The 15,545-nt window shown below is 41.9% G+C and overlaps 1 protein-coding gene across 3 annotated transcripts in view; it reads left to right on the top strand.

Annotated features, from left to right (window-relative positions):
- The first annotated feature begins 433 nt into the window (after nt 1-433).
- Nucleotides 434-15,545, top strand: part of LOC306929392 (cadherin-22-like) — a 125,971-nt gene continuing 110,859 nt past the window's right edge. For all 3 annotated transcript variants that reach the window (XM_079509910.1, XM_079509909.1, XM_079509911.1), the window contains exon 1: nt 434-694. In XM_079509910.1, coding sequence (XP_079366036.1) covers nt 467-694 — 228 coding nt within the window. In that variant the 5' untranslated portion in view covers nt 434-466. The remainder of the gene's footprint in view (nt 695-15,545) is intronic.

Consider the following 15,545-nt stretch of genomic DNA (forward strand, 5'->3'; position numbering starts at 1 on the left):
ATGCCGTTCCCATTTCCATATTCCATTTATATCAGTGATACACAGTGAAATTACCTGTGGCCACATAGGACAAACTTTTCTCTCCCGTTCTCTTGACTTCAGAAACTTCTGCTGCAAAAAGCAAATGCCCCCTTGTAGCCTCTAACAGGGCAGTGAAAGGACTAATATAGACTAAGAATGACTGGCTGTGTCTCACTGAAGACTCTCACAGGACAACTATTCTATATCCAACAGACTCATGGAGAGCTTGCATGACCTGCCCTTTGAGTCTTTAGAATGTTCCAGAATCTTGTGGATTAACGTATAATCAAGACCTGTCTGCCCAGCTGAAGTTGTGGCAATTTAATAGATAACAGACAACAGCTTTTATATGTATGCACATATAAATACAAAAATACTATTTATCTCGCTCCTACATCACATGTAGAGCCGAGCAGGAGAGCAATTTGACCCCCCCCCTCTTAAAATGGCTCTGTGCTGGACAGTAAGAGCTTGGACAGTGTTTGTAGCGCTTGCTATTCTTAGTTGTACTTGTTGCTGGTGTGAGGCGACAAGGACTAGTGCTTCAGCCCCAGGAGGGAGTAGCCTGGAACAGGGATCCATGTCCCATGAACGAGTGAAGAGAGGATGGGTGTGGAACCAGTTCTTTGTTGTGGAGGAGTACACCGGAACTGAGCCCCTCTACTTAGGAAAGGTAAGGCATGTTTTCTGTGGTGGAAAGTAACTGGTAAGTGCATTTACTTAAAGATGGAGTGCCACGATTTTTTCCACCCTAAAACATGATCATCAGGTATTATAATATAAGGAGGAAGAACTTGTTCCAAAAAGTGTACAGTATTTGTTAAAATCATGCTTTTATGTGGACACGCCCACCAGTTCATTAAGTATGCCTGGTTTGCCTGGTGGGTGGTGATGGGTGATGATCCACCTGAACTGAAGCCGCACCCACAGCTGTAGTTGTATGATAAAGGGGGAGGGGTTAGGGTAGGGGCTGTTAATGTGATGTCACTATATTACTGTTTATTTCATTGGCCTGTTTGACTGTCAAGTCACCCTAAACCCTAAATACAAAGTTAATACACCATTGCACATAAAAACGACTCCAGGGATGAAGTACTGTCACCTCATGACATTCACATGAAAAACTGGAAAAATACATCTTTAAGTACTGTACTTAACACATTGATTGAATTGACGTTCTGTCAAATCCAACGCTTCCGTGCCAAAGACGTACATGTTCGTCCGGTCTTTTCAGTGGTTTAAACAATTAATACATTTTCTTTATCAGTTTAAAAATCACACCAGTGTGAAGTGAGGGGCGCTCTTATCATCGTACATCATCATGTCTATTTGCTCAGACACTATGATGTAAAATTGTCCATTCATTGTCAATGGGAATTTAATGTTTGTGTAGGACAAAGCTTGTGGACAGACACCAAAAGCTGGATATAGGAGGGGCTTGCGCGCCTCAAACTGTGCTATTGACGTGTGATGGTTCACATTCTCATAACTGAAGTTTTACGTTACGTGGTTGTCCTCTATATAACAGTGGTTCTCAACCAGTGGTCCGGGGACAACCAGTGGTCCTTGAGGAGGTTCCAGGTGGTCCCCAGCTAAATGATGGAGAGTTGGTAACCAAATGGAGCCTTATAGATCTTTAACTCTTGAGAGTGTAACATTTTACACTCTCAACAGTCAAATTATTGTTAAACATATCGTTGCTGTTGGGAGGAAACCACCTAACTCCACTTTTGAGGTTTTAGATTTTTCTTTGCATAAATCAGTGCAATTGAACACCCTTTACTGTGTGTTGTTTCGAAATTATTGAACCAATTAAAAGTAGTAAAAATCACACCCGTGTGAACTGAGGAGTCCCCAGAACGTCCAGACCCACAGGAACGAGCCCAGGGGGCCGGGCCGGTTCCAGCAGTGTGTGTGTGTGTGTGTGTGTGTGTGTGTGTGTGTGCACTGTAAAATTGAACGAGTTGAGTTAACTCAATAAAAGTGCTGAAACTCATTGCCTCAATCGAATCAAGTTAACCTTAACTCAGAATAGTGAGTTAGTGTAACTCGTTCATTCTGAGTAAGCAGTACAAGTAACTTGAAGTAACTTGTTCATTCTGAGTTAGTAGAACTTGGTTATTCAGAGTGGGCAGTACCACAACCCGTTTATTCTGAGTAAGCAGAACCCATTTAGTTTGAGTGTGCACTACACAACATGTTAATTCTGAGTTAGCAGTACTCGTTCATATTGAGTGTGCAGCACTATAAAACATGTTTATTCTGAGTTAGCAATACTAGTTCATATTGAGTGTGCAGCACTATAAAACATGTTTATTCTGAGTTAGCAGTACTAGTTCATATTGAGTGTGCAGCAATATAAAACGTGTTTATTCTGAGTTAGCAGTACTACCTTGTTTTGAGTGTGCAGCACTATAAAACATGTTTATTCTGAGTTAGCAGTACTACCTTGTTTTGAGTGTGCAGCACTATAAAACATGTTTATTCTGAGTTAGCAGTACTTAAACATTATATGTAGCCTGAATCCCTTAATTACATTTCCTTTCCTGACAATCCAATAACAAATGCATTACAATTAATTCTACAATAAAATTACATCATGCATGTGCAAAACAATAATCCAATAAAGATGCATTAAGTACTGTTTATTTTCCAAAATATTTCCAACAATACTGTTTCGTACAGTAAGCTGCCAGTAAACACTGTTTTGAACAGTAAACAATACTGTCTTGACTCTGAACAGTAAACAATACTGTCTGTGCAGTAAACACTGTTTTGAACAGTAACAATACTGTCTGTGCAGTAAACAATACTGTCTGTGCAGTAAACACTGTTTTGAACAGTAAACAACAACACTGTTTTGAACAGTAAACATACAATACTGTGCCTTTTCCACATTCTTTTCCTTGCTTGCATAAAAAGCATTTGCTCCCATTTGACAGTAAAAATCTCTCAACACTCTGACACTGTTCCAACTTCCACGTGGCACAAAATGGTCGACTCCCAAAGTCCCAATAATAATGGAAAATTAGCTTAAGTTATGGCAAATCTGGAAGAAAAAAATGCTTACCTAGTGGTAAGCATTTCTTTTCCAGATTTGCCATAACTTAAGCTAATTTTCCATTTGGCTGGGCGACGACTGCAGTGGATTTTATAAAACGTGCTTTGCAGTAAGTAATTGGCAGATTTGGCACACAAATGTTTTCATGAGAAGAGCAAATCCAGTGGATACCAAACATAACATGTTTCTAAGCATCTTTTTTCACAGATGTGTTCATAAAGGTGTCTACTATCACAGAAAAATGTGTTCCAACCCAACTCCCTTGGGAAACTTTGTGACAGCTGCTGAAAGTTGGGGTACCATTATCAACCAATATAAGGCAAAACATTCCAAATTTCATTATACTTTAAGTAGCATGTCAAACTAGGGGGTTGATGCTGAATCCATTGCAAGCATTAGTTTTGCACAAAAAACACCCCTTTGCCTAAAAATGGCCATAGCCATCACCACAAATGTGATGAGGTCAGCACATTTGGGCAAGTGGCTATGGTCGAATTTACCCCAAGGAGTGTTTTTCGTGCAAAACTAATGCTTGGAATGGATTGAGCATCATGAAAACCCCCTAGTTTGACATGTCACATGCTACTTAAAGTATAATGAAATTTGGATTTTTTTTGTCACAAAGTTTCCCAAGGGAGTTGGGTTGGAAAGAAAATGTCTGTGATAGTAGACACCTTTATGAACTTAATCTACTTTACCTAACTACAACTCGAGTAGAGTGTGACAAAATCACTTGACAGGGAGAAAATTAACAAAAATCAATCTGCATGTAAACAATACACATTTTGACACCACATAATCCTAGGGGCTGGGGTCCAACTAGCCCCTCTCGGAACCCTCGTAAAAGGTTTCTGACATTTGGATGTTTACCTTTTACGGAGGGTCCCTGTCGCCCGCAACATGGCAATTCTGGGATACACACGGACTTGGCCTCGCATATGTCCTTGCTGCGCTATTTGAGTGATGGTTATATGTCTCTAAAGAAGCATATATCAGCAATAGGAGACAACTGAGACAACGGAAACCTCAGCGAACGGTGCAGAAGCCGTTAAGTATTTTTAATCTTTGTTAGACCGTTTTGGCAGCTCTGAAATTCTCTCTGAAATGTCCCGCCTCCCTGGCTAGCTGCACGTCCTAGTTACTGCCTCTGATTGGCCGACCGCATACATGCAGGATGTTTTTCAGAGCTGCCAAAACGGTCTAACAAACATTAAAAAATACTTAACGGCTTCTGCACCGTTCGCTGAGGTTTCCGTTGTCTCCGTTGTCTCCTATTGCTGATATATGCTTCTTTAGAGACATATAACCATCACTCAAATAGCGCAGCAAGGACATATCCGAGGCCAAGTCCGTGTGTATCCCAGAATCGCCATGTTGCGGGCGACAACTGAGAAGGAACCCTCCGTAAAAGGTAAACATCCAAATGTCAGAAACCTTTTACGAGGGTTCCGAGAGGGGCTAGGGTCCAACCTGTCAGAGAATTGAAGTGTTTTCTTTTTAGAGCTCCAGCTCTTAAAACTTAAGTAAACGCAACTTAAAAAAACACATGAACAAAAAAAATCCAACCAGGACAGAGAACCCCACAGCGATAATTTATCAGCTAAATGTTTTTTTGTGGTGTTCCAGTTATCATAATTATTAGTAGTAGTTGTATTTTGATCACTTTCAATTTAATTTATTCTGTATCTTGTATGAGTTCTCTCCTGATTGGATGTAATTGGTATATAACTCTTTTCTTCTTTTACTGTTTACTGTTCAAACACACTCCCCACCTCCTGACCCGACTATTCAAGTAAACATTTTTTCAATGTTTGTAGTTTTGGTACGAGAGCTTTTTTCCCCAATCCCAGCATGACCTGTTGAATGAACGTGAGCGTTTTGTGCATGCATTTTGGGTACTCCAAATTGAGGGCATATGTGAGCCCAAATAGAAGACAAACTGCCTGAGGCAGGTCTCTAACATCACCCATGACTATCTCCCCCTCCAGTATTATGGCAGTGGAGATGGGCTCTAGGTGGACTGTGTGGGGGACCTTGTTAGGAGCATCATCTTCTAGAACAGTCAGCACACCAACAGTAACCTCCGGTAGCTCCTCAGCGCTGTGTCCTGTACCCTGCAAAGAATCACAAGTTAAGCATAACATGTTATGTTTGGTATCCACTGGATTTGCTCTTCTCATGAAAACATTTGTGTGCCAAATCTGCCAATTACTTACTGCAAAGCACGTCTTATAAAATCCACTGCAGTCGTCGCCCAGCCAAATGGACATGCCCTTGAGCACTACAGCACGCACTACAGTCACATCTGGTGCCTAATGATAGAGACAGAAAAGATCAGTTAAAAGATTACAACATAATCGGGGTAATTTTGGATCAGACACCCTCCTGAGTATCTTGAAATTGTATGCTGCCGATTGTCCAGTTTCCCAAGCAGAACCCAGCAGCCCTCACAGCATAGAGTGGAGCCCATAAGCCAGTATCATGAATCATGTTTTGGGGTGAGCATTCGGCATAACTGCCAATCAAAGGGACTGTACTGGCCAATCACAGCATGTCTTTTCCGGGCCTTGGGAAAACACATAACAGCATAACTTCTGGTAGTATGTATATGGATGTGTGTGTAATGACAACTAAATCAAACAATTAAAAAACTTTTTATCGCTAAAAATGGCATAAATGCAATAGGCTTATTGGCTCCACTATGAGGGCCGCTGGGTTCTGCTTGGGAAACTGGACAATAGGGGCATTTCTGCCTAGTCATTTGGGATCAATACAAGTAGGAAAATGAGGCTAGATGTTATTTTGTCTGGAGTTGTCCAGACAAAATAACATGAGAATCTTAAAAGATTATCATGTACAGTACCTGTAGTGTGATGCTACCAGATTTACAAAAACAATCAATATTAAAAATTGAGTTTAAGGATTAGTCTCACGAATACAAGCGGCCGAAATGAGTTTTCTCCGACGGGTGGCTGGCATCTCCCTTAGATAGGGTGAGAAGTTCAGTCACACGGGAGAGACTCGGAGTAGAGCCGCTGCTCCTTCGCCTGGAAAGGAGCCAGCTTAGGTGGTTCGGGCATCTAGTTAGGATGCCTCTCAGGCGTCTCCCTAGGGAGGTCCTCGACACACGTCCCACTCGGAGGAGACCCCGGGGCAGACCAAGGCGCAGATGGAGGGATTACATCGACTCACTGGCCTTGGAAGGTCTCGGGATTCCCCAGGAGGAAGTCACTAATGTTGCTCTGGAGAGGGAAGTCTGGAGCTCTCTGGTGGAGCTGTTGCCCCCGCGACCAGACTACGGATAAGCATTGAAGATGGATGGATGGATGGATGGATGAGTCTAAAGTTGCTAAATGAAACCACTTACCACAGCGTTGATGTCCTTCATTGCTTCAGTCAGTTTCTGTCCAACAGCTCCTTTTTTGGAGTTGAACAGTTCGAGGAAACGTGGGGTGTGCCGGTCCAGAGCGTCAAAGAAGCCTCCCTCAAGACTCTTACTGGAAATTCTGGTGAACTCAGCAAATACCTGAACAAATAGATGGGGGCAAGGGGGAGAAGGCAAATCAGCACATTAAGTATAGACTAGACCAGTGGTCCCCAAACATTTTAGCTTGACTCAAGAGGACAAAACTAGTGAAAACAGCAGATCTACAAGCTCACAATGCGGTGCTTCGTGCCGCGAAGCTAACAGCTATTGATATAAGTACAATGCTGCCTTGGAGGAAGCTCAACCTTGCAGACACTTTTCTAAGTAAAACAGTAGCTTACCTGACTCTCTCTGAAAACTGATGGCCATCGTTCTACCACTATCGCTACAGCAGGCTTCTGATGTACTATCTCTCGTCTGCGTAGTGGGAATGTTTGGTCCATTAGTTTGGAGACGAGTGTGGCATTTGGACAGTTCTTCTTCATTTCTTCTGTGAGAACCTTTCTGGCAATTTCAAGGCTGTTTGGATCGTCTTTGTCAGGTAAAGAAGGGAGATATTTAGCTTCACCCCTTTTTGGCCGCTTGATGTCTTTGCTTGATGGCGGCAACGCTGGATTGGATCGGCTTCTTTTACCCCCATTTGCTAGTATTTCATCTGAAATTTTAGCTTTTCTAAGCTTTGAGCGGTAGTTTCCCATCTTAGTATTAAGATATGTTTTCCAGCCTTGCCATGGTACATCATAACCACGCTCAGCAAGGCAGGGATGGTTGGCAATCAGTGCTTTTGCCACACAGGTGAGCTCTTCTCCCAAGGGATAAGCTTTGAAACTTAATATTTTCTCTGAAAGATGGTGTAATATGTTAATCTTCATATCTCGTGTTATGGCCAGAAGTGTTCCATCTCTCTCATGGTCACGATTTCCTTGGAGTAGTTTGAAGTTAACATCCACTGCAAACTTAGGTATGTGCATGTCGAAGGACTCCGGCCATTGTTCTCTTCTCTCTGGAATGGACAGGATCTCCGTGTCATCTGTGTTGCAGTCTGAGTCTGGTGAGGTGGGTGTTTCCGTCGGTGTTGCTGTGGCCATTGCGGTGGGTGTTGCTGGGGGCGCTGATGATGTTGATGGCAGGATTGTGTAATCGATAGTCATGACAGCCAAAGGGATGATTTTCAGCGAAGCTCTATCGGGCAATTCTGCTATGTCAGTCAAATTGCAGAATTTGTCATTGAAGTCTGGATCTTCAAACTGAATGAGAAAGTCATATGGCAGCGACAGTCTATCATTCAGTTGGACTTTCAATTCTTCAATGGAATCTGGTCTCTCATCAAGACTTATCTTCCTAATATCATCTCCATTGATGACAACTCTCAGCAGTAATCTTCGGGCCATTTTGACGTCCTAAGAACAAGCAGAACTGTGTCAGATGTCAGTGTTTGACCCTGTTAAAATAAGGTATTGTGCAACATGATAAGTTGCTCAGAAGTGGTCTGAAGTAGGGCTGACCTTCGATCACGTATTTGGAGATAGACGCCCGACAGGGGGAATTTAACAAAAAAGGTGAAACATCAGACAGTAACAAATAAGCAATTCAACAGCGCCTGACACAGGCATTACCTCTCCTTCAAATAAAAAACATATATAAACAAGTTGTTGACTTTAGAATTACTTGCATGAGAATGAGAGAGGTGGTGGAGTTAGCTGCTTTAGCAGACAGTTTGAAGGTCTAATAGAGTTAAGGGGTTTTGTCCAACTGTACTACTTTCCATTGGTTCAATATTTTCGAAACACAGATGTAATGTAAATAGCACAGATTTAGAGAACAAAAATCCAAAACCTAAAAAATAGAGTTATGAGGTTTCCTCCCAACAGCAACGATATTAGCTGGTTTCAGATTATAATCGAGGGCTTGGAGCACAAAGGGCTTAAAGGACCACTTCACCACTTTTCAACTTCTCTTCCTACTCAGTCTGTGTCTCATAGGAAGGCTGTGGGCAGTTCAGAAACCCGTCCACCAGTGACATCGATGGTGAATCCAAGCGAATAGAAACGGCAGGCTTTTCTTTTCCTGAAAAGATCTAAATATATATTTTAAAACAAATCTTGTTTTAAAACAAATCTGCCTTATGATGATGTCACTGGTAAGGGTGTCCGAACTGCCCAAAGCCCTCCTATGAGAGGCTGAGTAGGAAAAAATGGTGGTGTTTTATCATGAACATTAGTGAGGACCAATTATATGAAGAGATGTTGAAAAGTGGTCCTTTAAGTGAAAGTCTCATAAATTTACAGGAGAGCTTTCCATTGATTGTAACTTTTGTAATCAATGTTATGCTTAACCCATTTAGGCCCGATGTCAAAATTTAAAAAAATGTATTCAAAATTGACAGTTCTGAAAAACCTTATGTTTCTGTATCAGTGGTGCTCAATATTTCATGTCAAGGACCCCAAATATTATATGTAATTGGCCTCCACCCCCCGATCTGAAAATATGTTGTTCCGGGGACCTCCCCACTGTCCCCAGAAGCAAAGATTTGTGTTAAAATGTTCACTGTAATAATATATTCAAAGATTTGAGGCACATTTTCACGATTTTTCAAAAATAGCAGACCTACAAGCTCATAGCGCGGCACTCGGTGCCACGCTGAGCTTGTAGATCTGCTATTTTTTCAATAGTTTAAGCATAACATAATGCTTAAAACACCAAAAGGGGTTCCCGCCCAAAATGGGTTAAACATGTATGAAGTTTTGAATTTAATTATTGCAATAAATGAAAAGCTGTCCTGTAAAAACGTTTGAATTTCACTTAGGCCATTGGTGCTCCAAGCCCTCAGTATGTTAATGTCCGGTGTTGTGTGAATCACTTAAAGCTCCATGTGAAATAAAAGTTAACACTTATTATCATAAGTTTGTAAAATATCAGACCATCTATATTACCATTCATTACTGAACCCAAACTGTCATAAATAAATAAATTGACTGTCGATAAATAATTATGTATCAGTGTTTGCGCACATATCTGACACGAGTAAATTTTATTTTATACATCGTTTCAATAATACAAAAGACTTAAAACAGTTGAAATACATGTTGCCATTTGCCCAAGGTTCACCCTTTTGCACAGATGCCTATGGGCAGCATATGTACCGTTTAAGTGTAACAAACTTTTTGCCTTCAACCTTGTAAAGTGACAGGGGGAAAACATCACTCAGTTCAGACATCTGGGTGACTGAGCGGGAAGCCAAACGGCTTTTACAGAGCTCATATGCTCTAAGATGATCGTCATACCATGATGTCATAGTTCTGCAAACAAATGCTATTTCAGTATTGATGACTAAAATATTAGCCATTTGTTGGAAGTCTGGGAGCCCTGAACATGATCCAACTGGTATGACCATATTAGCACTGTACTTAATACCATCTATGGAGATCGAAGATGCTTGAAGGACTGAGTTCTGCTGGCCATTCCTGTGATAAACATAGCGCTGCACATTTTCAGGAAATGAAGCAACCATCACAGGCTTAACTTTGTTAATTTCGACAGATGGCTTGAAATAGTTGGGACTAGCTAAATTGAAGGCCATCATTTTCTGGTGTTTCACTGCCAAAGTAAGGGCTATGTTCTTAAAATTCAGAGAATAACGGACAATTTTTTTAAAGAATTTGTGCTTTCCCTCAAATCTCATTAATTGAGGGTAGTGCTCAACGTAGTGGTGCTTCGGCCTCATTCTCTCATTGGGGAAAACTTTCAGAAACAGTTCTCTATGTTCTGAAATCTTGCAATCAAGATAGCAGACGGACTCCTCAGTAAAGTTTGTGGACACAGACAATTCTACTATGTCTTTCAAGTTCATCAACACCTCCCAGGTTTCATCCCCTTCTGGGATGTGATGACCTATCAGTAGTGGTAGAACGCGGATAAGCGCCCAATTTTCATGTCCATTTCCTCCAATTGTTCCGTTGGTGGAAAAGGTATTTTTAATGAGCTGGGGTTTATTTGTTAGATCTGAAAATGTGTATTTAAAATCTTTAATAGCCAAATTCAGGGTACGCAGTGAGAAGTATCCCTTAGAAATCAGTGCCTTCAAGCCCAAGGCCAATTCAACAGGAACAATGCCCTCAAGGAGATCATGTAAAAGGTCTGGGGGGAAACCATCAATGACATGAAAATGTTCTAAGCTTTTGCTGAGTGGGCAGCTTGCTTTTACCCCATATTTTTTAACCAGGGTAGCATCCTGCAATACCTCCAACACATGTCTGTCATGACTTTCTTTGGTTCTTGGTTGGAATGAGCCTCGTCGTACTTCCTGGCCATACAGAATCGACACATCTGACTTACTGTGAAGCTTTCCATGAAGCCTCCCAAAGAATGAGCGGCTAAATTGTCTGCTGCAACAAATGATACAGTGCCTTTTATGCTGGCTCCCAACTGTTCTATATATACTGTACACCACGTTGCTCAAGAGACACAAGGTCCAGAATGAGAGGGCGAAGAATTTCTGCATAACCATACTCTTTGATGTAGTCAGTTTTGCAAAGTAAAGCAAGCTGAATAGAATGTAAAGAGGAGCGATATTTAGGGTCCAGATTACCAAGTACCCAGTAGATGGCACATAGCTTGTGCTTATTTCTGGAGGTTCCTAGCGGATTGGCAACCTCAAAATCATCTATGTAAAAGCGGAGAGAAATTCGGAATTCTTCCCCTGTCAAGAGTGAATTTTCTTTAAAGTGGGAACCATCTCTTTCAGACTTGTATTTGTGTCCCTGTGATGGTGACAGGTTTGTCTCAGGTGACATGGCCTTATCCAAAATGTCTCTATTGCTTAGCAGTGCCTGCAGCATTTTTATCACAGAGACATACATAAAGGTATGATTGTTTTTGAGTTTGAACTCATCAGGCTCAACCACTGAGAATTCCCTTAATATGTACGAATTTCGCTTGCTAGTAGTTGACAATGATCCCCCAGGAGAAGTGTATTTCGTAAATACATTATTCTTTGCAAGTTCTCTAGCTATCTCACCGACCAAAGTGTCATCTACAACACCACAATGCTGACCCAGTATTTTCTTAATTGAGGAATGCAACAATGGCTGTGAGAGCACAAATATTTGGTTGATCTGCGCTAAAACCTCTTGCAAGGCAATTTCTGTGATGTTTAGAATCGATGACATTTTCAGAAGTAGAGAAGCTAAATTCTTTTCCATCTGACACTCCAAGTCTTCCACATTGTCACTGAATTCAAACACATCAAACTCATCATCAGCTTCAGGGACACTCTCCAGAGTCTCCACAGGTTCAACATCGAGATTAGGGGCATCTTCGAGTACATTTGCAGGTGCACAAAATATTTCAGGTTTGAATGTCATCTTACTGTGCAGGAGGCATATACGTTTCCCATACCTTGGCTCAGCTGCCGATATGAAATGGAAACACACATTCATGTCTTTCCACTTCAAATCAGCTGTTGAGGCAATCAAATGGCTTCTAAATCCTAACAGTTTTCTGAAAAACCTGTTTCTATGTCAGCGGTCAGCTCAACCTTTTTATGCATTCAAAGATTTGCGCCACATTCACGATTTTTCAAAAATAGCAGACCTACAAGCTTGTAGCGCGGCACCGAGTGCCTCGCTACGAGCTTGTAGGTCTGCTATTTTTCAATAGCTAAAGTATAACATAATGCTTAAAACACCAAAAGGGGTTCCCGCCCTGAATGGGTTAAGCTACAATACATCTACAATGAATTCAATGTTTTAAACAGGAACATTAGTGTAGGATTCAAAACATGTCCTTTAAAACTCTTAATCTACAGCAGCTGTATGACCCAGTGACTCAAAAGTGTGAGTGATCACAGGGTGAATGAGTACCTTATCACTGTCGATGGATGGCCCCGTTGATCAGGTGGACTGATGAATTGAACATTGTGGACCCTATTGGAAACAAGTGTAATGCTTAATTGGGTCGTCCACTCACAGTTAACAGCCTTTGTATTGAGTTTGTGCTTGAAATGTACTGTAATTCTGCAAACTGTTAATACATTTTTCAATCAATCAAACGCCAGGAGAATCACGTGTAAACCCCTGTATAAAATATAGACAATGAATGTGACACAACACTGAATGATTTTAAGCTACAGCAGGGGCTCAACGTTTTTGGCTGGGGACCCCCATAAATGCTTTGGCCATGTCTTAAGCTTTTTTTTAAATTATTATTTGGGGACCCCCCAAAATAATTTGGCGACCCCCCCTTGAGAACCCCTCATCTACAGTATAAACTTCTCCAAAAACAACTGGTCTACAACTACAAGCTCACAACATTTGCCCAATGACACAAGTTCATGAGATCAATGTTAGTAGTCAGTGGTTTTCAACCGATTTCATTTCAAGATCCATTATTTATTGGCAATTATAGCCACGGACGACCATTTGATGACCGAGACAGACGCCAACACAGTCAACTAAGGATTTCACCGTGACGTCACAGTCACACGGAAGACACAGTATGTGTCTGGGGCATGTGGGCTGTGTGACGTCACTGACTTGCCCTTGTGGCTTTGGCTAGGCGCTAGCCTGAAAGCTAATAAGATATACGTGCAAATATAAGTGAAGGGATGTAACCCATAAACATAACGTGGCAATTTAATGAACACAAATAAACATACTGCTAAATGTTACAGCAGACACGTGTGCTGCTGCCGTTTATAGAGAGACACGTTACGGTACCGAACAGAACGTAACAACAACAAGGCTTGACAAAAGGCTACGTTTTCGTCATGTCTCGCAGTCACTCAAACATGGGCGAAATCATTTCACTTGCTGCCCGTACACACACGCTGGTAGAAGGGCCTTTTATATACCCTTCAGTGAGTCTGGTAAATACTGTTTTACGAAGTAAAAACTACTACATAGCGCCGTTTGCGCGGTGTTTTTATAAAGCAGCCATCAAACACTGTAGCCAACAACACCGTGCCCGTTGTGGACGGGCGAACAGGGAAGCAGATAAACGTAGGGAAGCAGATAAAACTCACACAATTTCAACACAGTGAAACGATTTGAGAAATGATAAAATACTACTCACCAAATCTAAAACGTATTTGCAGAGAGTGGAGACAGTTGCATGACCGGTTGTGTTGTTCAGTCTTCCTGAAAGTGCATTCAATGAACAGCAGCGCGGGCTTTCAGAGAAGTACCGCCCTGCTGATTGATTGATTGATGCGTGAAGAATGGTTCAAATTACTTTTACCAAGTTGACCCAACTCGTTCGACTCTAATGTTAAAGTAACTTACTTTTACTAATTTTTAATGTTCAAAACTTATTTTTTCTAAATTAACCCAAATCAAACACATCAAGTTAGACATCTTTTTTGACCGAAAGTCCAATTAACTTATTTTAAATTAGTTATAATAACAAGTTGAGAGAAACTGAGTTAGACCTACTCCATATTTCAGCCTAAGCAGGATGATCCAGCCTGTTAAATGTTAGAGTGTGTGTGTGTGTGTGTGTGTGTGTGTGTGTGTGTGTGTGTGTGTGTGTGTGTGTGTGTGTGCGTGTGCGTGTGCGCGCGCGTGTACTCAATACTTAAATCTGAGAGTGGATCTGGAACATGTTTGGTCAATTTCTGGGTCTGTTTACATATTCCAACGTGCACCTGTTTCAATTGCTGACAAGAACAGATTTTTTACTTGAAAAGTCGTCAGATACAGCAAGCAGCACCTGCACAGAATTAATTTAAGCTTTAGAGTCGGGGGGGTACTGTCAGCCAATGTCCTGAGTAAGTGTGACATTAGTGTGACATTTTCCTAATCATGGATAACGAATGCATGTCAAACCACAGCTGACTGCTGTTGGCAAGCGTGCCGTATTTTCAATTTGGGAATGTTCGCACCACTCCGCCGAACCCTTGTCTCTCCTCGTTGGCGTCTCGGTCATGAGACTGGATGAGCTGATGAGACTGGACGGAATGTATGATTCAGTTGGCTTATATTTGACGTGATGTGAAAAGATGGAATATTAATGCCGACAGAGACCCAGACACGTGGATGAGTCCCAGTCGCGCGCGTGCCGATCTTGTGGGCGTTCGTTATAAGTTTTTCGACTATGGGCTTGGCAACTCTGCGCTGGCAACATTCATGCGTACATTTGTAATTCTCTAAATTGTTACAAAATGCATGTTCGTGATGTGCTCCACAGCAGGCTGGGCGTTTCTAATTACACCCCTGGTGATTTTTTTGTCTGCCACTTGCATGGCATTCCTGCTGGGGAGGCGTGAGGACCACATAGCCAGCAGGCACAACTATCAGTCTGAGGGGGAGGCAGTGAGGTGCATACATACAGAGACGCTGTAGAGAGAGAGAGAGAGAGAGATCATATGACCCGATCAGCGATCACCAGGGGGCAGCGACAACACACGCACACACACAATAGCCTTCTATATAATGCTGCGCACATATATTATATATATTAAAAAAATACCCAGCAACATTTTTGGGAAGGCTAAGCCTTCCCTAGCCTTACACACCCGCCGCCTATGAGAGAGAGAGAGAGAGAGAGACAGAGACAGACAGACAGACAGACAGACAGACAGACAGACAGACAGACAGACAGACAGACAGACAGACAGACAGACAGACAGACAGACAGACAGACAGACAGAGCCAAATAGTTTAGCAACTGTTGCTATGCAGGTCTAGCTTTCGCCACCTCATAGCTGTCAATGTTATTTTGCATGGCTGTGTTGTTGAACGTATACACGGCTTAACGTCGAGAAAGTTATGCGACTGACCCACCCAGGTGAGTGAATACTAATGACCGTAGGCGTAGTCTTACCGTGCAACACAGCAGGGGGAAGGGGGGGACAGAAATGCTTTTATTAATATAATGACCCAGAGTTGTTCTCCAAGGTACCAGGGCACGGCCAAGAATATCAATACAGTGTGAGAGAGGGAGAGAGAGAGAAACACACAATCACACACAAGTATTAAATGCATGCGTCACGCCTCCGACAATCTCTGTCCATTTACAACAAGCGTTTTTTTTTCACGT

This window comes from Electrona antarctica, assembly GCF_951216825.1.
Source record: "Electrona antarctica genome assembly, chromosome: 9".
Classification (NCBI taxonomy): Eukaryota; Metazoa; Chordata; class Actinopteri; order Myctophiformes; family Myctophidae; genus Electrona; species Electrona antarctica.